The following is a 26,772-nucleotide window of genomic DNA, read 5'->3' on the forward strand; positions in this document are numbered from 1 at the left end:
GACACAAACTATCAGGGCCACAACATACCACTAAGCATTCCTAAACATTGGGACTCGATTGGCCCTGGTAAGGGGGGGGAGTGGTGTCCTGCTGCAGATGTATGGCAGCAGCCTCATTAAATTTTACCAGTTTAGCAGCATATTTAAACACTGGTGTTCTGCATTACAGAAATTATCTACCGTATTTTTCGCTTTATAAGACGCACTCCCGTCTTATAAAGCGGATACTTCACTGGCCGCTATGCTGCACAGCACGGCCAGCGAAGTATCAGTGTGGAGGGAGGAGGCGGGGACACTCATGGCGGGGCCCTGGGCAGTGACTCTACTCTAATACACGGGACCCGCAACTGTTAAATACATTCAATCCGATCTATATTTAAATGTATACCGCACTGTTCGGTACTTACTGTAGTACCGTAAGTATAGCATTAAGACGGCGCAGACCGGCAGCTCCCTCGGTCATGCACCGCCTGCCGCAGCTCCCTTCTCATGCGCCACCTGCCTGATCATTCATAAAGTGAGATAAGCAGGCAAGCAGGCAGGCGGCGCATGAGGAGGGAGCTGCGGCAGGCGGGGCAGGCAGCGCATGACCGAGGGAGCTGCCGGACTGCGCCGTCTACAAATGCTCGCAGTTTAGGTAAAAAAATCAATGAACTTGGGTCAATAATGGCATCTGAGAATGTAGATTTAGTGGCTGTTACGGAGACATGGTTTAATGAAAGAAATGACTGGGACATAACCATACCAGGGTACTCTTTATACAGAAGAGACAGAGAAGGCAAGAAAGGAGGAGGAGTGGCCCTGTATGTGAAAGATAGCATGAAATCTAACCTAATACAAGTTGGTGAGGCCAACATAGAGTCAGTTTGGGTTACGTTGCAGTTTGCTAACCATGCAGTAACTCGTGTAGGTGTGATATATAGACCACCTGGTCAAGTTAAAGAACTAGATGATCTACTAGTTGAAGAAATAGCTAAAATGACAATGAAAGGAGAAGTTATCATTATGGGAGATTTCAATCTTCCAGATATAAACTGGAAAACCAAAATAGCAAGTTCTACCAGGAGTACAGATATTCTAAATTCCCTACTGGGGTTATCTCTACAACATGTGGTTGAGGAGCCAACCCGGAGGGAGGCCGTTTTGGATTTGGTATTCACAAACTGGGATTCGGTATATGATGTCATTGTAGGCGAAACCTTGGGATCTAGTGATCACCAGTCAGTGTGGTTTAATATAAGAACTGTGAAAGAGTCCCACCACACAAAAACAAAAGTTTTAGATTTTAGAAAAACAGACTTTTCAAAAATGAAATTAGTCATAAATGAGTCCTTATCAGACTGGAACGGATTACATGGAGTCCAGGAGAAATGGGACTACTTAAAAGGTGCATTATTGAAGGCAACAGAAAATTGCATTAGACTTGTCAGTAAAAGCAAAAAAAGGAGGAGACCAATGTGGTACTCAGCAGAAGTGGCCCAAATCATTAAAAACAAAAAGCTAGCATTTTGTAATTATAAAAAAACCCAGAGCAATGAAGATAAGGAAATCTACAAGATTAGGCAGAGAGGCCAAGCAAGTTATAAGAACTTCTAAAGCGCAGGCAGAAGAAAAACTAGCTCAGTCTATGAAAAAAGGGGATAAGACATTCTTCAGATATATAAATGAAAAAAGGAAATTAAAGCAAGGAATAACTAAATTAAAAACAAAGGACGGAAGGTATGTAGAAGAGAATAAAGGGCTAGCCGACTGCCTTAATGAATACTTCTGTTCAGTTTTTACAAAAGAAAAAGGAGAAGGACCTCCACTAGAAAGGATGACTAATAAATCGTTTGATGCATGTATCTTTACAGAGGAAGATGTTCTAAGTTTGCTGTCTAAGGTGAAGACAGATAAGTCACAGGGGCCTGATGAGATACACCCAAAATTATTAAAAGAGCTTAGTGGTGAGCTGGCAAAACCGTTAACAGATTTATTTAACCAATCATTAGTAACAGGAGTCGTCCCGGAAGATTGGAAATTGGCAAATGTCGTGCCCATTCACAAGAAAGGTAGTAGGGAAGAATCGAGCAACTATAGACCAGTGAGTCTGACATCAATAGTAGGCAAATTAATGGAAACCCTATTAAAGGATAGGATTGTGGAACATCTAAAATCCCATGGATTGCAAGATGAAAAACAACATGGGTTTACTTCAGGGAGATCATGTCAAACAAATCTTATAGATTTTTTCGACTGGGTGAATAAAATTATAGACGGTGGAGGTGCAGTAGACATCGCATATCTAGATTTTAGTAAGGCTTTTGACACTGTCCCACATAGAAGACTTATCAATAAACTGCAGTCATTGAGCATGGACTCCCATATTGTTGAGTGGATTAGGCAGTGGCTGAGTGACAGACAACAGAGGGTTGTAGTCAATGGAGAACATTCAAAACAAGGTCATGTTACCAGTGGGGTTCCACAGGGATCTGTACTGGGACCGATTTTGTTTAATATCTTCATAAGTGATATTGCAAAAGGCCTCGCTGGTAAGGTTTGTCTTTTTGCTGATGACACAAAGATATGTAACAGGGTTGATGTTCCTGGAGGGAAACGCCAAATGGAAAAGGATTTAGGAAAACTAGAAGAATGGTCAGAACTCTGGAAACTGAAATTTAATGTGGATAAGTGCAAGATAATGCACCTGGGGCGTAAAAACCCAAGGGCAGAATATAGAATAATTTGACACAGTCCTGACCTCAGTATCTGAGGAAAGGGATTTAGGAGTAATTATTTCAGAAGACTTAAAGGTGGGAAGACAATGTAATAGAGCAGCACGAAATGCCAGCAGAATGCTTGGATGTATAGGGAGAGGTATAAGCAGTAGAAAGAGTGAAGTGCTTATGCCGCTGTACAGAACACTGGTGAGCTGGTGAGACCTCACTTGGAGTATTGTGCGCAGTACTGGAGGCCATATCTCCAGAAGGTTATAGATACTCTAGAGAGAGTTCAGAGAAGAGCTACTAAACTAGTACATGGATTGCAGGATAAAACTTACCAGGAAAGGTTAAAGGACCTTAATATGTATAGCTTGGAAGAAAGAAGAGACAGAGGGGATATGATAGAAACTTTTAAATACATAAAGGGAATCAACTCGGTAAAGGAAGAGAGCATATTTGAAAGAAGAAAAACTACCACAAGAGGACACAGTTTTAAATTAGAGGGGCAAAGGTTTAAAAGTAATATAAGGAAGTATTACTTTACTGAGAGAGTAGTGGATGCATGGAATAGCCTTCCTGCAGAAGTGGTAGCTGCAAATACAGTGAAGGAGTTTAAGCATGCATGGGATAGGCATAAGGCCATCCTTCATATAAGATAGGGCCGGGGGCTATCCATAGTATTCAGTATATTGGGCAGACTAGATGGGCCAAATGGTTCTTATCTGCCGACACATTCTATGTTTCTATGTTTCTATGTCTTAATGCTATACTTACGGTACTACAGTAAGTACCGAACAGTGCGGTATACATTAAGATATGGATCGGATTGAATGTATTTAACTGTTGTGGGGCCCGGTGTATTAGAGTAGAGTCACTGCACCGGTCCCCGCCATGAGTGTCTCCGCCTCCTCCCTCCACACTGATGCATCTGATGGGGGATCTGTAGTTGACACTTATGGGGATCTGTGGATGACATAAGTGTCATCCACAGATCCCCCATCAGTGTCATCCACAGATCCCCCATCAGTGTCATCCACAGATCCCCCATCAGTGTCATCCACAGATCCCCCCATAACAGTGCGTCATCCACAGATCCCCCATAACAGTGCATCATCCACAGATTCCCCCATAACAGTGCATCATCCACAGATCCCCCATAACAGTGCGTCATCCACAGATCCCTCATAACAGTGCGGCATCCACAGATCCCCCATAACAGTGCGTCATCCACAGATCCCACCATAACAGTGCGTCATCCACAGATCCCCCATAACAGTGCGTCATCCACAGATCCCTCATAAGTGGCGGCATCCACAGACCACCATTAGTTCAAAACCTACCAAACCTTTTGGTTCAAAATATTTTTTTCTTATTTTCCTCCTCAAAAACCTAGGTGCATCTTATCAGGTTTGTCTTATAAAGCGAAAAATACGGCAATTGATTTCATTACTTGTAGCTGGCTAAATTTTTTAACTGCCTTGTGACTGTATGTTTGTTGATGCAGTAACTGCATCCCAAATGTGCTGTGTGATAGCATCCTTAGGGAATGTGCACACATTCAGGTTTCCTGAGGCAGTTTTGGAAGACAAAACAAGACGTTAATTCAAAAAAGAGAAGTCATATAAGCAAACCTGACCAAATGGCTCTACCCTCAGTCTATTTATCTCAGGTCTGAATGATTGCATCACTGTTAGACTTAAAGGAAATGTGTCACCAAAATTTTCTCTGCTCGTGAAAACCTGATAGCAACACATAACCTTTTTTTTCTAATCTGTTTTTAATCTCTGATTCCAGAATTTTTTTATTCTATTTCCTGAACATGATTATGGAGCGGCCATCTCTCCTGAGCTGTCCAGAGGTCATTGTACGAGGAAAGAAGAGATTGTGAATAATGGATCCTGTATTATCTTTACACAGAGATGATATAATTACAGGCAGGATTAGAATGACATATAAGCAGATAACTGCAGTAAATTGATCTGTACAGACCAAGAAGTGGCAGCAATTATTAGGCTTAGTGGTCAGTGCGAAGACGGCAGGAGTTTATATTTTTTGTTTAAATAGATATTGACATTAATAAAATTTTAAATAACATCACCAAAAATCCTTTAAAAACATGTTAAAAATAAAAACGTGTTTAAATAAAAGGTAATTTTCTGATTATACATTTCCTTTAACTGGCTATATTCTTGTTTAGTATATTGATTAATCACTTTTTGTGTTTCCCTGATTTACCTACTTATTGGAACAGGGGGTGTTGGGATTTTGGAGTCTTGATCGATACTGTTCAGTTGCAATGGTTGATAAAAGTTGACTTATTTTTCAGAGAATAGTACTTTTTGCTGGGTCACTTTGCATTTAACAATGCTTTATTTTATGTAGGAAAGTATTTAAAAATTTACCTTGTACCCTTTCCATTATTAATAACATTATAGGACACTAAGGGTCTTTTTACACTGGCAGATTTCTGCCTGGTATCGAGTGCCAATCAACAACACAGCAAGTCAAATGGTGTTTGTTAATAACTTTCCAAATGAACAGCCATATGAACAATCGGATCGTTCATATGGCCATTCGTTTTCATTATTATCAGCATTACATCTCCTGTTTATATTTGCTGCCAGCAAAATATCATTTTATGCCATCATCAAATATCTGATCAGCCGACAGATGAGCGTTTCCGGCCCGTGATTGGGAATGACCCTAACTTTCAGCTGACAATTGTCCAATGTAAAATGTCCTTAAAAGGGTTGTCTAAGATATTTAAAAATCTCGGACAACCCCTTCAATGTCTTATAATAAAAAAAAATATAAAATCATACATTCACCCCTTACTCTAGCGCCATTCTGTAGGGTGCTCCTCTGGCACTCCTGCTGCTTTTTCCTTTCAAACAGCAGCAGTGACATGCCTGGATACAACACATGATCTCTGCAGCCACTCACTGTCCTCTGCCGATTCCAGGCATGTCACTGTACATGTCAGCAACCAGTACAGTGACATGCCTGGATTTGGCACCTCACTGATGCAGCTAATCACTGTCCTCAGTTATAGACAGTTATCTGCCGTATCCAGGGATGTCACCACTGCGGTTTGAAAACTAACAGAATCAAGACTACTGAAGGAGCGAGGTGAGTATATGATTTTACCTACACGTTGTCCAAGATTTTTAATTCTCTTGAACAACCCCTTTAAGGGTGAGGTTCTATGGTAGGTCACCCTTATCAAGATGCTTACCAACCATCTAAGGATGAGCCAGGGTGGGATAATGACCGTAACCACCCTTCCCTTTATTGCTGTCTTTTCTTCTCTATGATAAGAAATTATAACACTTTTTATGGGTAGATTTTTTAAGTACTATTGTAAATATTAACAATTTACTGTTACTATTTTAAATATTAAAGGGTTTACAATTTTTTTCCTCTAAATTGACTAAATTGAACAACCGGCATAACATTCTTGACTTTTGTGGCCCAGCTCTAAAGTCACTGATTTACTGACCCCTCAGCCTTCCTGCACTTCATTCATTTCCCCCGAGGAAGCTGACACAAAACATGTGTTGGGATGTATTTGGAGGAGCACACTTCTTGGTCTGTATACTATTATATATTATTTGCAGTGCCATATTTTGGTTTACACTTATATTCACTCCTGTTACATGCTTACATTACTGTCCATGTGACCTATGTTGTGGCTCCTCCATGTGGCTGATCTGTCGATATCATATTATATGTTTGTAAATTTTAACTTATATTTAATAAAATATTGATTTATTTTCATACAAATCTGTGTATGCAGTGTGCTTAATATTTATTTTTGGGTGTTTATAATTTCATTGCACCTGCCAGTGAGGAACAATCTTGGACTTTTTTTGGTGTATTGATTTACTGATGTAAAATACATCCATCGTTTTCATGCTGAAGTAAGAAGACAAATAAATCTCAACAACAAATAACTGATATTAAAATAATGTTGTATATATATATATTTTTTACATTTGACATTTAATATATGCTAAAACAGAAAAAGTTACAAAAGAAGGAAAAAGTTTGCATGTTTGATCATAAAACAGGGTTTTAGGGTTAAATGACTAAAGATAAACCTTCTAAGGCTACTTTCACACTAGCGTTCAAGTTTTCCGGTATTGAGTTCCGTCATAGGGGCTCTATACCGGAAAAAAAAACGCTTCAGTTTTGTCCCCATTCATTGTCAATGGGGACAAAACTGAACTGAACAGAACGGAATGCTCCAAAATGCATTCCGTTCCGTTTAGTTGCATTCCCAGACCGGAGAGCAAACCGCAACTTGTAGTTTTCTTTCCGTCCTGGGATGCGGAGCAAGATGGATCCGGCATGACCCCAATGCAAGTCAATGAGGACGGATCCGTTTTCTCTGCCACGATAGAAAACTGATCCGTCCCCCATTAACTTTCAATGGAGTTCATGATGGATCTGTCTTGGCAATGTTAAAGAAAATACAACTGGATCAGTTCATAACAGATGCAGACGGTTGTATTATCAGTAACGGAAGCGTTTTTGCTGAACCCTGCCGGATTCCTCAAAAACGCTAGTGCGAAAGTAGCTTTACATGTATACTATGTCTTTCTTGCCACTGTAAATCCTTAACATAAGAAGCCCCCAACATATGATTTCAATATGATCTAAGTAGAGCATTTACTAATACATTCTGCAATTTCTTTAAATCATATAATAGAAGAAAAACACAAAAATAAAATTAGGGCTAATCATAGTAGACTACTAAGACCCAAAAATGTGAATATATACCATGATTATAGTGAAGGATTTTGCAACATAATCTTTTTTTCTAAATCACTATATTAGGGTATTTTGCTTTTATTTGCATCACAAACCATTGATAGTCCATGTTGTGGGTTACAAGCAAAATTCCCTGAGATGCACCAAACCTAACTAGACAGCATTCGGAAATGACTTCTAGTAACATAGTAGTAACATAGTATATAAGGCCGAAAAAAGACATTTGTCCATCCAGTTCGGCCTGTCTTCTGCATAGAATCTTATTTGATCGTACAGATTCACAAGATTACCCATTGGAGAAAACAGCCTAGTAGCAAAAGCAGTACACTGCCTAGTTAATGGGGTTATCCCATAACTATTGTAAGAACCAAAAATCAGACATCATATAGTACATGGCAATCTCTTTCTAAAATAAACTAGAACCAGCCCTGCTCCTCACATGGATCTAGAGATTCCTCCTTCATTTATTGCCCCTGTTGCCCTGTTTGATGCTCTTCATGCTGAAAGATTAGGAGGCGTTCCCTTTCTTGGAGGGCCTGTCCTTTCTCAAGAGTGTGTCATTTCTGCAGCATCTCTCTCCCTGTCACAGCTTCAAACAATAGTTACCGCTGGTGGCAGTTAAATGATGGAACTAACAGTTACTAACAGTAATGTTACTGAGGTGGACAGAGAAAGAAGAGAAAAGAACAAACGACAGGTGGCACTATACAGATAAACTTTATTGAATAACTCAGTAGCTATACTACATTTTTAATTACAAGCAATTACAAAAGTATTCAGATCCAGGCACTGGCTTGAAAAATGTATTTTTGTGGGACAACCCTTTTAAGGGCAGTCAGACCCCATGCGGTCTATGATTTTGGTCAAAAGCAGATTTCACTAAGTGATTCATAAAACAGATTATATTGCAATGTTTTGCACTGTAATTAATTTTCTTGTGAAGCTGTGGGTACACTTTCATTTTGTTCAGTCTCGGAAAGGTAACTTAAGTGCACTAAGTGCTAAATATATATATATAGTTATATAAAAGACAGCAGGGATCCTTTCCCTATACAAATGCCTACAAATGCCCATCGGGCCCAAATTCCTAATAATAAAACACATGACTTACATATCCTGTTTAGACTAATGGACTGCAGACTAAAATACTGTGTAATGAAGATACATCAATGTCCCCGGACATAAACCCATTATATGGTATTTCACTTTATGTTGTCTCCATTTATTCTGTATTGTGTAAGCTAAACCATAGTAATCCTATCAAGTTTATTGCTAGACGAAAATTCCCTCTTTGTTTTGTTCAGCCTATGAGGCAACAGGATATTCTGGCTTTAACACTACTTCAATAGTATTTCATTATTATTGCATAAAGCCCAATATATATATAAATATGAACTTAAGTTTCAAGGCACCTTTGGGGGCAATTTTTTTATGATTGCATTTTACTCAGTTTATTGAGCAGTTCTTTCACAAACTGTGTCTAGCTGTGTTAATAGTACTTTCACTTTCATGTTGTGCTGGTCATCTAATAAACCTTATCTCCAAATTACTAAAAGGTCATAAACACTTATTGAAGCCACATGCTTATCAGTTAGATAAGTATTGAGCTATAATGAGTGTTTATAAGGTCAGAGATCACAGATAAGGAGACCGTCAGCTCTCTGTCTGACGGAGCAGAGAGAAAAATCACATCTCTCTACTACTGTGCAGGGAAAACAGCTGCACATTTTTATTAAAGACCCATTGAAAAAAAGATTTTTAGCTCAAAATGAGTACAATGCAAAAATAAAAAACAAATTGCCCCCAAAGGTGTACATAGCCATTAAGTGTTACTCCATATACCCCCAAGTTGTCTGAAATAAGCTATGAAAAGTATGTATTAATCCATGTTTCATATTTCATCTCTTGTTTTAGAGTTTTAGATTCTGTATTCAGATGATCCATTTCTCTGAAATGAGAAGAAAAATATATTTTAAAGGCTGAGTACAAAGTAATACATTATAGTCTTATGCAACCCATCAATCATACCATAGGCAGCTGGATAAATACTCTAATCTATTGTGGTAATGTGAACAGTGCTGGAAGGCGTGTATGTCCCACTCAGGAACCTCAGATGGGTGAGACAACTAAAATCCAGAGAGTGACAGTAGTCTCAGCAAAGCACAGTTTGCTGAGACAGATTTGTTTATTAATTCTGGGCTGGATTTTAATTGAATTGGCGGGAAGGCTTGGCAGTGGGATCTGCCAATCCACACCTTTCCGGCACAGGTATTCCCTTCTACCTGAGGTGATCGTAGGTGAGGCCTGCTGTAATCAGGCCAGAATAAAGCGCCTCCCAGTTTGTCAGTCTGGGGGAAGTGTGTGTGATCCTGGAGCAGAGGCTCTGTGTGAGTGGTCTCAGCCGGGTTGGCTGAGGGGCCACTTGGCTAGGCGATAGCCTGAACTTTGGGGGGCGCGGTGACGCCTGTGAAGCAAGGATCACGAGGCCAGAGTCGGGAGGACTACTGGGCCACAATCCCCCAAAAGGTATTGAAGTGTCACAGCCTGGAGGTGGCTGGACTGTATGGCTGAGGAAAGCTGCATTTGTGTTCCATGTGTGAACAGGGCTCTCTAGGTGAGTCAGGGATACGTTTATGTCTTTAGTTAGAGCCTAGCCGGGCAAGGGTTTGTTATTTTGTGTGGACGTCACACGTGATAAGTTGAAGCTGTGACTTCGTAACCTGTGCTTTGCTGAAGTGTCTAAAATAAAGCAAGAGTTTGGACATTATAACTGTGTCTGTGAAGATATCTGTGAGTGTGACCCCCTGAAAAGAGATAATCCCTTACACTATTTAATAAAGCAGGCTTGTAAATAAAATAACCAAAGCTAATGTGATTTGCAAAGTAACTGATGCTGCCCTTCCATTTATTTGTTCACTGCTGACAAATGTGTCTAAGATTTTTCATGCCATCAGTCTTTTGCACTGTAGCACTTTGCTCAGTCCAGAAATGTCACCAAGTTTCTGTATTCTGTAGCTGGATATGTATCCAATGTGAGGAACTAAATTATGGAGATTTATAGAGCCAGTTTCTAGAACGAAGTGCCCTGTGGCATTTACTGTCTTTCCCTTGTGCTACTTCTAGACTTTCACACATTTATACCAACAGAAGTCATCCATAAACCTGATTTTCAGCCTTGACTGTTTGGAGGAAACAGATGTTAATTATACAAGAGCCTGAGCTGTCTATGTTCCTACACTAAGTTAATGCACGTGGTGCAGGGAGATGTTTTTACTGTATTTGTGCTAACATAACCTTAAGAATTATGCTTATTACACAATCTGGAAGGCGTACACTTCTATGGTCTCTGAAGCGGCGGGACACCTTTATATTGAACCATAGGTATAGAGGTACAAAGAACCAGAACTATTAGAAAGATCAGTAGTGAAACATGTGCACAGATATAGTACAGTGAGCATAAAATGGGTACCTTAAAGGGGTTGTCCCATCTTGGACATTGGGTGCATATCGCTAGGATATTCCCCCAATGTCTGATAGGTACGGGTCCCACTGGGACCTGCACCTATCCTTAGACTGGAGCCCACAAAGTGATGAAGGGCGCACCGTCCAGGCGCGGCCACCCTCCATTCATTTCTATGAGTCTGGCAAAAATAGCCGAGCTCTGGCTCGGTTACTTCTGTCAGCCCCATAGAATTGAATGTAGCCATGGCAGAGCTTGTGCATTGCGCTTCCCATTAATTTCAATGGGACTTGGCTATTTTCGGCTCTCCCATACAAATGAATGAAGGGCGGACGCTCAGGTGCATGTGCTGTGTGCCCTCCGTCACTTTGCGGGCTCCGTTCTAAGGACAGGTGCAGGTCCCAGAAGTGGGACCCGCACCTATCAGACATTGGGGGTGTATCCTAACTATATGCCCCCAATGTCCACGATGGGACAACCCCTTTAACACATATTCATTATGTAACTATTAACATGGTTTAAATGAGAAAAGAAACTGAGAAACATGTTTCAGAATACAAAATAAAATAAAATAATAGCTTAATCTGAGGACAACCGGGCTATCCCATATCCTTGGGCTTAGCCAAGCACCCATGGTATGAATATGTAATTATATGGTATAAATATTTTACATTTTTGAATCATCTGAAAAATTAGAATTTCAAATTAACTAATAATTTAATTGGAAGGTTGGTGATGGGATGGATGTATGGCATGGGGACATGGTGGAGTAGCAGTGGTCAATTAATGTTTGCTTTTATAATAATCGTTAGTAAATTAGGTTAGTAAATTGCTTTAGTATCAAGGTCCTATAATTAAAGAGTGTTACTGTAGGGAGGTACATATGTTTTGCCAGGGTTCCCAAATGTGGTGGAATCATTAAAGACGTGACCAGTGATAGCCACTACTTCCTCTATATGGTACGATTGGTCTAATGTGTTTACCATTTTTTGACAGAAGGACTTTCTGTAGATCTCCAAAGCGGTGGGAATAATAGCTTGGTCCCTGCTAAAAGATGCAGCATGTTTCTGGAGTATCCTTGTTTTGTTGTTTTTTTGTTATAATTATGAACTTAAATATTTAGCCACTGTTTAGGTGTTTTACATATTTTAGATGTGAGATGTAGGAATGTGTCCCAGAAAGTTTTGAGGGTTGGACAAGACCACCAAGTAAATATGTCCTTTTATTCCGATGGCAACTCCATGTACAGTATGTAGAGTTGAAGGGTGCAACCTGTGAGCCTTCAAAAATTCGAAACAACCCTGAGATGATTTTGATTTATTATTAATAGATATGAGAGTCTGAACGTATTTCTCAAAAGAAAAACTTGAGGAAATCATAAGATAACAATGAAATTGAAGCCCAATTACACCAATGCAGTCAATTTAACAGGCCTTGTCAGATAGGTCTGATTGAACATAGCGAGCCATGTGTAAAATCTGATTGGTTTGCACAGGACCACCGGATGGCACAATCAAACTATTTCTGTTTATCTGAGTTTTAGGGTTATGGAGTTTAGACAAGTCCATACTGATAACATAAATGAGCAGAGTGCTCTGACTGGTTGAGAGCACATCATACATGCAATGCATGCTCTCCATTCACCTCTATATGAGTTTTGTAAATAGCCGAGCCAGCGATAAGCTATTTTCGGCACTCCCATAGAAGTGAATGGAGAGTGGCAGTGCCCTCATTCACTTTGGGGGCATTGTTCTATACATAGATGCATGGATCCATACCAATTGGACATTGGTGGCATACATATGCCAGTGTCAGATGGACCAAACCCTTTAAAGAAACTTTATTTTTTAGTCTAGAGAGCTTAAATAACTTTACTAGTTACTTACATGTGTTTAGCTCATTAGTCATGATTTGCCCACCCCTTTTGGCTACATTTGTTCTCTTCTAAAATTCTTGAGAAAAGCAAACCAGTGAAGCATAGATTTATTCAATTTGATTTGCCTTATATGCAACGGTAAGGGATATCTGGGGGGTAAAATGTCCTTGGCAAAAAACTTATGGATTATGTATATCCTATTATCTCTTTATTGAACATCATGCTTAATTTAGTAAGTTAGGAGTGCTTCTGTAGGTAAATCTTTTACATACCTCTTGCGGCAAAATAGCAAGGCTCACAGTGGATAGTCTGCTTAAAGATCCACATACTGTCTCCAGCCTTGAGATTTTCCAAGGAACCAGAACATGCTTCACACTAAGAAAAAAAAAAAAAAAAGTGGTTAAACTTTTCACATTGAAAGAATGAAGGGCCCTGCTCCATCTATAATAAAAGTCATGTATTTTTATATGATTTATATTATTTAGGTGAATTATGTTAGTTGGGGATATCAGTACTACAATGCAAATGCAAGTTTTATTTTACTGTATGTAACCCATTTGTCTAGCCCGCATAAAAATATCTACAACTGTCTTGGCTAGAAATAGGACAAGTAATTCAATCAAACAAGCTCAATATCATGGTGTAGCTTGAGGTATTAGTATAAAGATTAAAATGAAACTTTGCTAGTGAGCAAATGATGCTTACCAGCTGGATGTGTGGTGGAGAAAATAATTATTTCATTTGCGGATAGGATGCGGACCCATTCATTTCAATGGGTCCGCAAAAACGTGTGCTGTCCGCATCAGTATGTCCGTTCCGCCGCAAAAAAAATAGTGCATGTCCTATTTTTTTCTAGTTTGCGGACAAGGATAGGCATTATTACAATGGATCCGCAAAAAAAACAGATCCGCAAAAAAAAAAAAACGGATGCCATACGGAACGTCATCCATTTTTTTTGCGGATCCGCTATTTGCGGACTGCAAAACACATACGGTCGTGTGCATGTAGCCTAAAAAGGGTTTTCAGAATCATATGCATGCTTTAAGAAAGATGATTAACCTTGCTTATAAGTCAATGGTGTCTATCTGGGGCCATTTGGATCCGTCATACAGAAACCATGATGTCAGTATGAACAGAGCAAGGGGTTACTTAGAATTAGACCCACATGCCCACTTATTTCCAAAAACAGCTCCTCTCCTGTCTACAGGTTGGGCCTAGTATTGCCACTCAGCCCCTTGCACTTCAGTAGAGCTGAGCTGTAATACAGATGTAGCAGGTGTAACACACAAACTCTTAACTCAAATTTCTTAACTCATCGCGTTATCTTGAAACAAAAGCCATTGAAAAGCAATTGCATAACGCATTTAGATTTAATAACATGTCTCATAAAGCATGTGTTAACCCTGCTACATCCGTACCCGACACAATCCATGGACAGATGTGGCTAACAATCGGAAACCATGGATACCATAACACCTACGTACTAATTTAAACGTAAACAATTAAAAACTAGCATATGGCCTACTGTTTAGCCCAGTGGACAGTCATATCTACCTGTTAAATATCTGAATGTATACACAATTATGTTAATAGTTTTTAGTTTTCGATTTCTAAAACTAGCAAAATAATTACAATTCCCTGCACTAACCAGTAATCCCCACTCCCACATACTTTAGGTGGTATAAGAAGGTTGCAGAAGTAATAGTATTAATACAATGCATTCAGAAAGTCTCCAGACCCTTTCACTTTTTTCAGATTTTGTTATGTTGCAGCCTTGTGTTAAATTAAAAAAAAATCATGTTTTTCTTCATTAATCTGCACTCAATACCCCATAATGACAAAGTGAAAACAGAATGTTCGAAATCTTTGCTAATTTATTGAAAAGGAAAAAAACTAATAAAATATTGCATTGACATAAGAATTCAGACCATTTACTTAGTTGAAGTAATTTTGGCAGCGATTACAGCCTCCAGTCTTCTTGGGTATGATACCATAAGGTTTGCACACCTGGATTTGGGGATTGTTTTCAATTCTTCTCTGCAGATCTTCTCAAACTCTGTCATGGGGACCATTGATGGACAGCTATTTTCAGGACTCTCCAGAAATGTTCAATTGGGCTCAAGTCAGGGCTCTGGCTGGGCCTCTCAAGAACACTCACAGATATGTCCTTAAGCAACTCTTATGTTGTCTTGGCTGTGTGCTTAGGGTAATTGTCTTTTTGAAAGGTGGACCTTAGGCCCAGTATAAGGTCCAGAGCACTCTGGATCAGGTATTCATTAAGAATATCTCTGTACTTTGCTCCATTTAGCTTTATCTTGATCGTGACTAGTCTCCCTGTCCAAGCCATTGAAAAAAAAAAAAAAAAACACCATTCTTGACTGTAGGGATGGTATTCGTTGGTAATGTACAAGACCTTATTTTCTCCAGACATGATGCTTAGAATTGAGGCCAAAAAGTTCATTCTTAGTTTCTTCAGACAAGAGAATTTTGTTTCTCACAGTCTGAGAGTCTTTTAGGTGATTTTTTTAAATTTTTTTTGCAAACTGCAGACAGGTTTCATGTGTCATTTACTGAGAAGATGCTTCTGGAAGTTTCTTCAATCTGCACATAAGATCTTTGGATCTTAGGTAGAGTGACCATTGGGTTCTTGGTCACCTCTCTTACCAAGGCCCTTCTCCCTCGATTATTTAGTTTGATGGGGCGGCCAGCTGTGGGAAGAGTCCTGGTTGTTCCAGACTTCTTCAATTTAAGAATGAATTACGGAGGTCACTGTGCTCTTGCCTATTATCCAGTACAGTAGAATTTTTTTTTGTAGCCTTTTCCAGATCTGTGCCTCCAGCAATCCTGTCCATGAGCTCTACAGGCAGTTGTTTCCTCCTCATGGCTTGGTTTTTGCTCTGATATGCATTGTCAACTGTGAGACCTTATACAGAGGGTGTGTGTTTCCAAATCATGTCCAATCAACTGAATTTACCATAGGTGGACTCCAATCAAAAGTTAGAAACATCTCAGAGATGATAAAGAGAAATGGGGGGGGGGGCAGAGCTAAGCTAAATTTCAAGTATCATAGCAAAGGGTCAGAATATGCATGTCCATGTAAAATTTTAGTTTTCCCTTTTTAATAATTATTATTTTTTTAAATCTAAAATTCTGTTTTTACTCTCTCATTAAGGGGATTTGAGTGCAGATTGATTCGAGGAAACTGGATTTTTATTTATTTTTTACTTTAGCACAAGGTGGAAATAGCACAAAATGTGAAAACAGTGAAAGGGTCTATAGACTTTCTGAATGCATTGTATTTATCCAGTACATGGAATACAAGTCTAAAAGTCAGCAACTCACAGGAAACATTGTGGGTGTAAGATTTGTACTTAACTTGTTGGTTTTTGAAAAAAAAGGTATTATTTTATGATAAAATCTAACGATGACAAGAACACAATGCAAACAAAGTTACTCTGTATACTGCTGTACAATGAGCTTCTCCAATGAACACAGTAACTGCAGAAAAATCCATTCTGGGCTGTGGACCAGATGCTACATACAAGGAAGTATTCTAATATCACCCTAGGTCATTACATTACATCAGAGAGGAAACTTTAGATTTATTCAGAATCTACTCATAAATGAAAAGCTGTTATGGACAGTGGATATGTACCCATTGTGCCAACAAAATGGTTTGGCTTTGGGCTAGTCCTAAAGGCATTATCCTAGCAGTCCCCTGGTTTTTTACTCTTTAAGCCCTATACAGGGATCTGATCTTCGCTGCAGGTGAGCCACCAGACTGCTTCTTCTGTAGTTGGCTGCTGACCTACAGAGGTCAGAGACACCTAAGGATCAGGCAATACTTGTAATCTGAAAACAGGCAGAGGTTAGGACTGGCAGGGTTTGTTTGAATCCTTGAAAGGAATCTGAGGTCACAGCAGGCAGCAATGGGTCAGTACAATAAACAGCTGGTAGTCGGGTCAGGCAGCAGAGGGTTAGAATCGATAGACAGCCAGAGTTCGATACACAGACAGACAGGAAAAGCACACCTTCACTTGGATACTAGAAATCTAGAAAAAACTAAAGCTCAGGCACCCTCCCACTGGGGAAGGTGCTTTAAATACCCAGGGGCAGCCAGCCATAAGCTGGAGAAGAATTAGGGCATGTGTGTATTAGCCCTTTAAGAGCCAGGAAGCCCCTGTGCATGCAGACTGAGGATAGAAGAGCAAGTTGCAGACTGCCAGAGCAGTACAAGAGACTGGCAAGGCCCGCTGCGGGTGAGGAAGAGGAGGAGCAGCAGGACCCGACTGCTGGCCAGAAGAGGGAGGTTGAGTAAGCCACGATACTAACAAGTTAGTCCTATGCCTATCAGTTTACTAATATTTTATTTTCATATATTCATGTTTTCATCTTAAAGCGAACCTTTCACCAGGATTTCACCTAATAAACTATTACCAGTACCTTATAGACTATCCTTATTCTGTTTAAATGCATTCTTGTCCCGCTTTCCTGGGATGTATATTGATGAAAAAAACGACTTATAAAGTCCTTGTCTCCAGCTCCTGCAGTCACACTAGAAGTCAAGGGGGTAGCCCTTCCCTCACTCCGGGCTGTAACTCCCCTGCCCTAACCCCTCCTCTAACTAGTGTAACTGACACCCGGCTCAGTCGCCGGGATCGCGCTTGTACTGGCAGCGCATGCGCCGTTGGTCTCAGCAGCAGCGCGATCCCGTCTATCGCGCGGACTGAAGCGCGATCCTGTAAGTGAATTGCGCATGCGCCGTCCATCCCCGATGCCTCCCTGTCTTCTATTCAGGCGCGCGCCTGAAGAACAAAAGACAGGGAGGCATCGGGGACGGACGGCGCATGCGCAATTCACTTACAGGATCGCGCTTCAGTCCGCGCTATAGACGGGATCGCGCTGCTGCTGAGACCGACGGCGCATGCGCCGCCAGTACAAGCGCGGTCCCGGCGACTGAGCCGGGTGTCAATTACACTAGTTAGAGGAGGGGTTAGGGCAGGGGAGTTACAGCCCGGAGTGAGGGAAGGGCTACCCCCTTGACTTCTAGCGTGACTGCAGGAGCTGGAGACAAGGACTTTATAAGTCGTTTTTTTCATCAATATACATCCCAGGAAAGCGGGACAAGAATGCATTTAAACAGAATGAGGATAATCTATAAGGTACTGGTAATAGTTTATTAGGTGAAATCCTGGTGAAAGGTTCGCTTTAAATGACATTTACTAGTACTTGTAAGCATCTAAAGGGTAAGGTTATTGATGGCAAGTATGTGTCACTGAGGCTGCTGCTCTCAGTGATGTAAATCCCGGAGGTAAATGGCAACCAGTGATGTTAGATTGCTGAGTTTGTGGTAGCTGGAATTTGGGTCCGGGATTTAGGAGTGACTGAAGAGTTTGGGTGGGAAGGTCACTCCCATACTCCATCTCCTGTGTTACCACCTCACCCAGCTGGAAGCTAATTTAAAAGACACACTGTCAGTATGTGTTTGGTGTTGGTCTGCAGAGGACTTAGGAGCATTCCTCTCCACAGTGTTCCTGAGAAGGAAAAGACAAGATTCTGCACAAAGGTGACTCCTGTATTTTGCCTGTTTAACAATTGAACTGTTATATGACACATGAGGGCTGAAGATAAGTGCTTTATGTGACTGAACTTTGATGGGCTGAAGCCAAGCCATCCTGTTGGACCAAATTTGAGTTGTGTTTTTTCCAATAAAACCCTTATGTTGCATCCAATCCTGCCGACTGCCTACCATTTGTACAGCTAATCTCCACATATGGTGTCGGATGCGGGCAAGTGGTAGCTAAGGGTAACGGCTGCATAATTTTTTTTTACTCTGTAACTGGCTTATGTCTTGGATAAAGGCTGCTACATTGTTGCCCAGTGAGACTCCTGCCATGGATGAGCTGGTTAAGCAGTTTGTGCAGGTCAGTGCTGCCTAGCAGGAAACCAACCGTCTGTTGCTGGAACAGATCACAGTCCTGAGAGAGAGTGTGTCAGCTCAACCAAGGAATATAGAGGAGTTAACTGTGACTGTGAATGAAAAAAAAGCAGTGCACCGCGCCTTGCAAAAAATGACCCCAGATGACGACATAGAGGCCTATCTGGCGGTGTTTGAAAGGATTGTGGAAAGGGAGAAACTCCCTGTGGCTGAATGGACTGAGGTTCTGGCGCCTTATTTGACTGGAGAGCCGCAAAAAGCATATTTTGATTTAACAGCAGAACAGGCCAAAGACTATGATATCCTTAAAGCAGAAATTTCTGGCCAAGTGGCAGGGTCCTTTTGAAGTAGTAGAAAGGGTTGGAGAAGTCAATTATAAAATACATCAGCCTGGGAAAAGAAAGCCCATCCAACTCTATCACGTCAATTTAATCAAACCTTGGAAGGATAGAGAGTCCCTGGTAGCGGCCACAAAACCCAAAATGGATTGTCGCACAGATATTGAAAAGGTTGCAATAGGTGACACCCTGTCCAAACCCCAAAAACAAGAAACCAAGGAGTTTCTACAGCAGAACAGGGATATTTTTACGGACCTGCCAGGCACTACAGATGTCATTCAGCATGATATAGTCACTGACCCCGAGGTAACGATAAACATTAAACTATACAGAATCCCTGGGGCTCGGAGACAAGCGGTCTCTGAGGAGGTAAAGCGTATGTTAGCTCTGCAGGTTATTGAGGAATCCAAAAGCGGGTGGTCCAGCCCCATTGTATTAGTGCCTAAGCCAAATGGGACCTGGCGGTTCTGCAATGACTTCCGCCGTCTAAATGAAGTCTCTAAATGCGATTCCTATCCTATGCCCCGGGTGGATGAATTAATTGAAAGGTTGGGACCAGCTAGGTATATTACCACACTTGACCTCACCAAGGGGTACTGGCAGATTCCCCTATCAGAGGAGGCAAAGGAAAAGACTGCCTTCTCCACCCCAGACGGGCTCTTTCAATATACCAGGATGCCCTTTGGGTTACAAGGGGCACCCGCCACTTTCCAGAGAGCGATGGACAGGGTCTTGGGCCCCCATAAAACGTACGCAGCAGCATACTTAGACGATATCGTGGTCTTTAGCACGGACTGGGAATCCCATCTAGGTAAGGTACAGGCCGTACTGGATTCCCTCAGGAATGCTGGCTTTACTGCTAACCCGGAGAAGTGCGCTATTGGGTTAGAGGAGGCTCGCTATCTGGGGTATAATGTAGGTAAGGGCACAATAAGACCCCAGGTAAACAAAGTGGAGGCAATTCAGAAGTGGCCACAGCCTCGGACAAAAAAACAGGTGAAGGCGTTCTTGGGGATTGTTGGCTATTACCGCAGATTTGTCCCGAACTTTGCCTCCATTGCAGCACCATTAACAGACCTCACGAAAGGGAGAAAGTCAGTAATGGTCCAGTGGTCTCAAGAGACAGAAAAGGCATTTCAGGACCTTAAAAAAGCCCTATGCAGTCAGCCTGTGCTGATCGCACCAGACTTCTCAAAAGAGTTTATTGTCCAGACCGATGCCTCAGAGGTTGGTTTAGGGGCAGTAATGTCACAAGAGGTAAATGGGGAAGAACACCCCATCATATATTTGAGTAGAAAACTCACCTCCTGTGAGAGAAACTACTCAATAGTGGAGAGGGAGTGTTTGGCAATAAAGTGGGCCCTCGTGGCTTTGAGGTACTATTTGGCAGGTAGGAAGTTCCGCTTGGTATCTGACCATGCCCCTTTAAAATGGATGTGCCGAAATAAAGGAAACAATGCAAGGGTAACACGGTGGTTCCTGGAGTTGCAGGACTTTAATTTTGTGGTAGAGCACAGGGCAGGGCAGCTTCATGTTAATGCTGATGCCTTGTCAAGGATTTACTGTCTATCAGGGTCAAGTGCCCAGTCCCCTGGCCTTGGGCAGAGGGGGGGGGGATATGTAAGCATCTAAAGGGTAAGGTTATTGATGGCAAGTATGTGTCACTGAGGCTGCTGCTCTCAGTGATGTAAATCCCGGAGGTAAATGGCAACCAGTGATGTTAGATTGCTGAGTTTGTGGTAGCTGGAATTTGGGTCCGGGATTTAGGAGTGACTGAAGAGTTTGGGTGGGAAGGTCACTCCCATACTCCATCTCCTGTGTTACCACCTCACCCAGCTGGAAGCTAATTTAAAAGACACACTGTCAGTATGTGTTTGGTGTTGGTCTGCAGAGGACTTAGGAGCATTCCTCTCCACAGTGTTCCTGAGAAGGAAAAGACAAGATTCTGCACAAAGGTGACTCCTGTATTTTGCCTGTTTAACAATTGAACTGTTATATGACACATGAGGGCTGAAGATAAGTGCTTTATGTGACTGATCTTTGATGGGCTGAAGCCAAGCCATCCTGTTGGACCAAATTTGAGTTGTGTTTTTTCCAATAAAACCCTTATGTTGCATCCAATTCTGCCGACTGCCTACCATTTGTACAGCTAATCTCCACATACTATAAAGTCTGATAACCTTACACCATCATCAGAATTCAGGCTTTTTATAAACCCTATATAGATTGTTTGGAAAGTTAAGTATTATACAGTTACAGTTTCTTAATAGGGGTATCCAGGAAAATATATTTATGACTTATTCTCAGGATAGGTCCTCAGTATCAGATCTGCAGGGGTGCAACACCTAGGACCCCCGCTGATCAGCTATTAGGAAGAGGCCTTGGGCGTTGCAGCCTCTTCCTAGGTCAGTGATATCACTATACAGTACATCGGTCACATGTCCTAGTTGCAGCTCAACCCCATTCAAGTAAATGGGGCTGAGCTGCAATACCAAGCACTGCAATTATACGATGTACGGCACTGTCCTTGAAAAGCTTCCGGGAGTCTACATCACTTACCATAGTTTCAGTGAGCGCAGCAGCATCTTCAAACAGTTGATTGGCAGGGACTTGGACCCCTGCTGATGTGATAATGATGATCTATCCTGAGGATAAGTCATGATTATTTTTTCCAGGGTGAAGCCTTTAAAATTTTCTGAGCTCTTTAGAAGTTTCTATATTTCTGCATAAATTTGACCTAAAACTACATCATATTTTCGCACAAGTCATAAATACTAGACTTGATCATGTATTTATTAAGGAAAATGATACAATATAACATGTCTGTGAAAGGAAAAAGTATGTTAGCCTTTGCTTTCAGTATCTGACTTGGAGGAATTTTTGCCCATTTGGGCAGCTTCAATTCTATTATATTGGTGGGTTTCCACACGCGAACAGCTTGCTTTAAGACCTTCCACAACATTTTTATTGGATTAAGCTAAACTTTAACTTTATTCTTCTTTAATAGGGTGGAGCAAACCCGAACATTCCAGTAAAAGTTCAGGTTCGGGTTCGGTGTCCGGCTATTTTATGGCGCTTTTTAAAAGGCTGCAGAGCGTTTAACTCGGTGCCCTTAGAAGCCATCACAGCCATGCCTACTAATGGCATGTGATTGGCCAGAGCAGCATGTGAGCCAGCCTCTATATAAGCTGGAGTCACATAGCGCTGCACGTCACTTTGCTGTTTCTAGTGTAGGGAGAGGATGCTGCTGCTGTGAGGGAGAGAATAGGAAAGAATCTTTAATCAGAATCTTGTTAACTCAGCGATCTACATTGATTTAGTTTTGTGGGTGCAGTGCACAATCTTTTTACCCCATTTTATGCAAGCTCATTGCACCAGCACAGCATATGTGCTTTTGTGACATTCAAATTCAAGCTTGAAATACTGCAATAATAATCTGGGTTTAAAAAAATACCCATTTTTGGCAATATCCTACATCTGGTGCCTTTTCAGCAATTGTCAGTGTGCAATTTAAGCTAGAAATACAGCAATAATTTTCTGGGTTTTAAAAAACACCCTTTTGGGGCAAAATACTCAATTTTACAGCCCTTGCTGCACCTGTCAGTGTGAAATTCAAGCGTTATATACTGTTGTCATATTCTGTTAGTAAAAAAAAACACCCATTTTGGGCAAATTACTTAATATTGCAGCCTTTGCTGCATCTGTGATTGTTAAAAACAAGCTTGAAATACTTCAATAATTTTCTGGGTGTTAAAAAACACCAATTTTTAGCAATACCCTCCATCTGGGGCCTCTCCTGCATTAGTAAGAGTGCAATTTAAGCTAGAAATACAGCAATAATTTTCTGGGTTTTAAAAACACCCTTTTTGGGCAAAATACTCAATTTTACAGCCCTTGCTCCATCTCTACGTGTGAAATTCAAGCGTTATATACTGCTGTCATATTCTGTTATTCAAAAAGCACCCATTTTGGGCAAAATACTTAATTTGCGGCCTTGTCTGCATCTGTACGTGTGAAATTCAAGCGTTATATACTGCTGTCATATTCTGTTATTAAAAAAAACACCCTTTTTGGGCAAAGTACTTAATATTGAAGCCTTTGCTGCATTTGTTATCGTTAAAACAAGCTTGAAATACTTCAATAATTTTCTGGGTTTAAAAAAACACCCATTTTGGGCAAAATACTTAATTTGCGGCCTTGTCTGCATCTGTATGTGTGAGATACACGGTTTAGATACTGCTGTGCTATTCTGGTATTTAAAAAAAAAAAAAACATTTTGGGCAAAAATCTTAATTTTTCAGCCTTTGCTGCATCTGTCATTGTGAGATACACCCTTTAGATACTGTTGTTCTATTCTGCTATTAAAAAAACACCCATTTAGGGCAAAAATCTTAATTTTGCAGCCTTTGCTGCATTTGTCATTGTGAGATACCACCTTTACATACTGCTGTGCTATTCTGGTAATAAATAAACACCCATTTTGGGTAACATCCTAAATTTGAGAAATATGAGGAGAGCGTCAAATAAGGGACGTGGCCCCGGTCATGGTGCTGCTGGTGGAGCTCTTGTTGCAGGGAGCGGACGTGGTCGATCTGTGCTAGCTACACGCACAAGTGAAACACCTTCCTCAGGTGGGGGTAGGCGACAGAATCTGCAGCGGTATTTGGTCGGGCCTAATGCGGCTCTACGAATGGTGAGGTCAAAACAAGTACAGGTGATAGTAGATTGGGTTGCTGACAGTGCCTCCAGTTCCTTTACATTGTCTCCCACCCAGTCTCCTGCTGAAAGATCAGAGTTGGCACCTGCAGCCGATGTCAATCAGTCTTTCACCTCACCCCCTTGCAAATCAGCCAAGCAGTCTGAGCCCCAAGTCATGCAGCAGTCTCTTCTGCTTTTTGATAACTCTGCTAGCAGGGTTTCCCAGGGCCATCCACCTAGCCCTGCCCCAGAAGTGGAAGAGATTGAGTGCACCGATGCTCAACCACTTATGTTTCAAGATGAGTACATGGGAGGACCATCGCAGCACGTCTCGAATGATGACAAAACACAGGTGCCAACTGCTGGGGCTTTCGAAAGTGTGCAGACCGACAAGGAGGGCAGGGGTGAAGACTGGGTGGAAGATGATATGGAGGACGATGAGGTCCTCGACCCCACATGGAATAAAGGTCATGCGAGTGACCTGTGTAGTTCAGAGGAAGAGGCGGTGGTCGCACAGAGTTACCAGAACAGCAGAAGAGGGAGCAGGGTGCAAAAGCGGAGCTGCCGTCCCATAGACAGTACGCCTGCTACTACCCACCGTAGCAAAGGATCGAGCACACCAAAGCCAGCTCCAAGGAATTCCCTGGCGTGGCAGTTCTTCAGACATTGTGCTGACGACAAGACACGAGTGTTTTACACGCTGTGCAATCAGAGCCTGAAGCGAGTCATAAATGTTCTCAACCTGAGCACAACCTACATGACCAGGCATCTACAGTCAGGTCCATAAATATTGGGACATCGACACAATTCTAACATTTTTGGCTCTATACACCACAATGGATTTGAAATTAAACGAACAAGATGTGCTTTAACTGCAGACTGTCAGCTTTAATTTGAGGGTATTTATATCCCAATCAGGTGAACGGTGTAGGAATTACAACAGTTTGCATATGTGCCTCCCAATTGTTAAGGGACCAAAAGTAATGGGACAGAATAATAATCATAAATCAAACTTTCACTTTTTAATACTTGGTTGCAAATCCTTTGCAGTCAATTACAGCCTGAAGTCTGGAACGCATAGACATCACCAGATGCTGGGTTTTATCCCTGGTGATGCTCTGCCAGGGCTCTACTGCAACTGTCTTCAGTTCCTGCTTGTTCTTGGGGCATTTTCCCTTCAGTTTTGTCTTCAGCAAGTGAAATGCATGCTCAATCGGATTAAGGTAAGGTGATTGACTTGGCCATTGCATAACATTCCACTTCTTTCCCTTAAAAACTCTTTGGTTGCTTTTGCAGTATGCTTTGGGTCATTGTCCATCTGCACTGTGAAGCGCCGTCCAATGAGTTCTGAAGCATTTGGCTGAATATGAGCAGATAATATTGCCCGAAACACTTCAGAATTCATCCTGCTGCTTTTGTCAGCAGTCACATCATCAATAAATACAAGAGAACCAGTTCCATTGGCAGCCATACATGCCCACGCCATGACACTACCACCACCATGCTTCACTGATGAGGTGGTATGCTTAGGATCATGAGCAGTTCCTTTCCCTCTCCATACTCTTCTCTTCCCATCACTCTGGTACAAGTTGATCTTGGTCTCATCTGTCCATAGGATGTTGTTCCAGAACTGCGAAGGTTTTTTTAGATGTCGTTTGGCAAACTCTAATCTGGCCTTCCTGTTTTTGAGTCTCACCAATAGTTTACATCTTGTGGTGAACCCTCTGTATTCACGCTGGTGAAGTCTTCTATTGATTGTTGACTTTGACACACATACACCTACCTCCTGGAGAGTATTCTTGATCTGGCCAACTGTTGTGAAGGGTGTTTTCTTCACCAGGGAAAGAATTCTTCGGTCATCCACCACAGTTGTTTTCTGTGGTCTTTCTGTTTTTTTGGTGTTGCTGAGCTCACCGGTGCGTTCCTTCTTTTTAAGAATGTTCCAAACAGTTGTTTTGGCCACACCTAATGTTTTTGCTATCTCTTTGATGGGTTTGTTTTGTTTTTTCAGCCTAATGATGGCTTGCTTCACTGATAGTGACAGCTCTTTGGATCTCATCTTGAGAGTTGACAGCAACAGATTCCAAATGCAAATAGCACACTTGAAATGAACTCTGGACCTTTTATCTGCTAATTGTAATTGGGATAATGAGGGAATAACACACACCTGGCCATGGAACAGCTGAGAAGCCAATTGTCCCATTACTTTTGGTTCCTTAACAAGTGGGAGACACATATGCAAACTGTTGTAATTCCTACACCGTTTACCTGATTTGGATGTAAATACCCTCAAATTAAAGCTGACAGACTGCAGTTAAAGCACATCTTGTTTGTTTAATTTCAAATCCATTGTGGTGGTGTATAGAGCCAAAAATGTTAGAATTGTGTCTATGTCCCAATATTTATGGACCTGACTGTAAGTGCAAAGCACGAGCTGCAGTGGAGTAGGCACATCAAAAACAAAAAAAGGTCTCTGGATCCTCCTGCTTCCTCTTCTGCTGCAGTCTCGGCCTCTTCATCCACCTCTGGAGTGACAGTGGCACCTGCCACCCCGCAAACAGAGGATCTGCCAGCAACACCACCACCTGGGTCACCAAGAATCTCCACAATGTCCCACGGAAGCATTCAGCTCTCCATCTCCCAAACACTCCTACTCCGCTTCCTCATCCGGTCAGCGTAACACCTTCACCACCAACTTCAGCACAGCCAGGCAGTTTTAAAACTTATCTGTTTGGGGGACAAACCCCACACAGTGCAGGAGCTGTGGACGGACCTTGAACAACAGACCGATGAGTGGTTGGTGCCAGTCAGCCTCAAGCCCGGCCTGGTGGTGTGCGATAATAGGCGATATCTCATAGCAGCTCTGGGACTAGCCGGTTTGACACACATCCCTTGCCTGGCGCATGTGCTGAATTTGGTGGTGCAGAGGTTCCTTAAAAATTACCCCGATATGTCAGAGCTGCTGCATAAAGTGCGGGCCGTCTGTG

At 41.6% G+C, this 26,772-nt stretch overlaps 1 protein-coding gene across 5 annotated transcripts in view; it reads right to left on the minus strand.

Moving 5' to 3' along the window:
- Positions 1-8,675: 8,675 nt before the first annotated feature.
- SCEL (sciellin) overlaps positions 8,676-26,772 on the minus strand; it is a 143,830-nt gene continuing 125,733 nt past the window's right edge. For all 5 annotated transcript variants that reach the window (XM_040425335.1, XM_040425334.1, XM_040425333.1 and 2 more), the window contains 2 exons: positions 13,084-13,186; positions 8,676-9,423 (listed from right to left, as the gene is read on the minus strand). In XM_040425335.1, the coding sequence (XP_040281269.1) occupies positions 9,407-9,423; positions 13,084-13,186 (120 nt within the window). In that variant the 3' untranslated portion in view covers positions 8,676-9,406. The remainder of the gene's footprint in view (positions 9,424-13,083; positions 13,187-26,772) is intronic.

This window comes from Bufo bufo, chromosome 3 (assembly GCF_905171765.1).
Source record: "Bufo bufo chromosome 3, aBufBuf1.1, whole genome shotgun sequence".
NCBI lineage: Eukaryota > Metazoa > Chordata > Amphibia > Anura > Bufonidae > Bufo > Bufo bufo.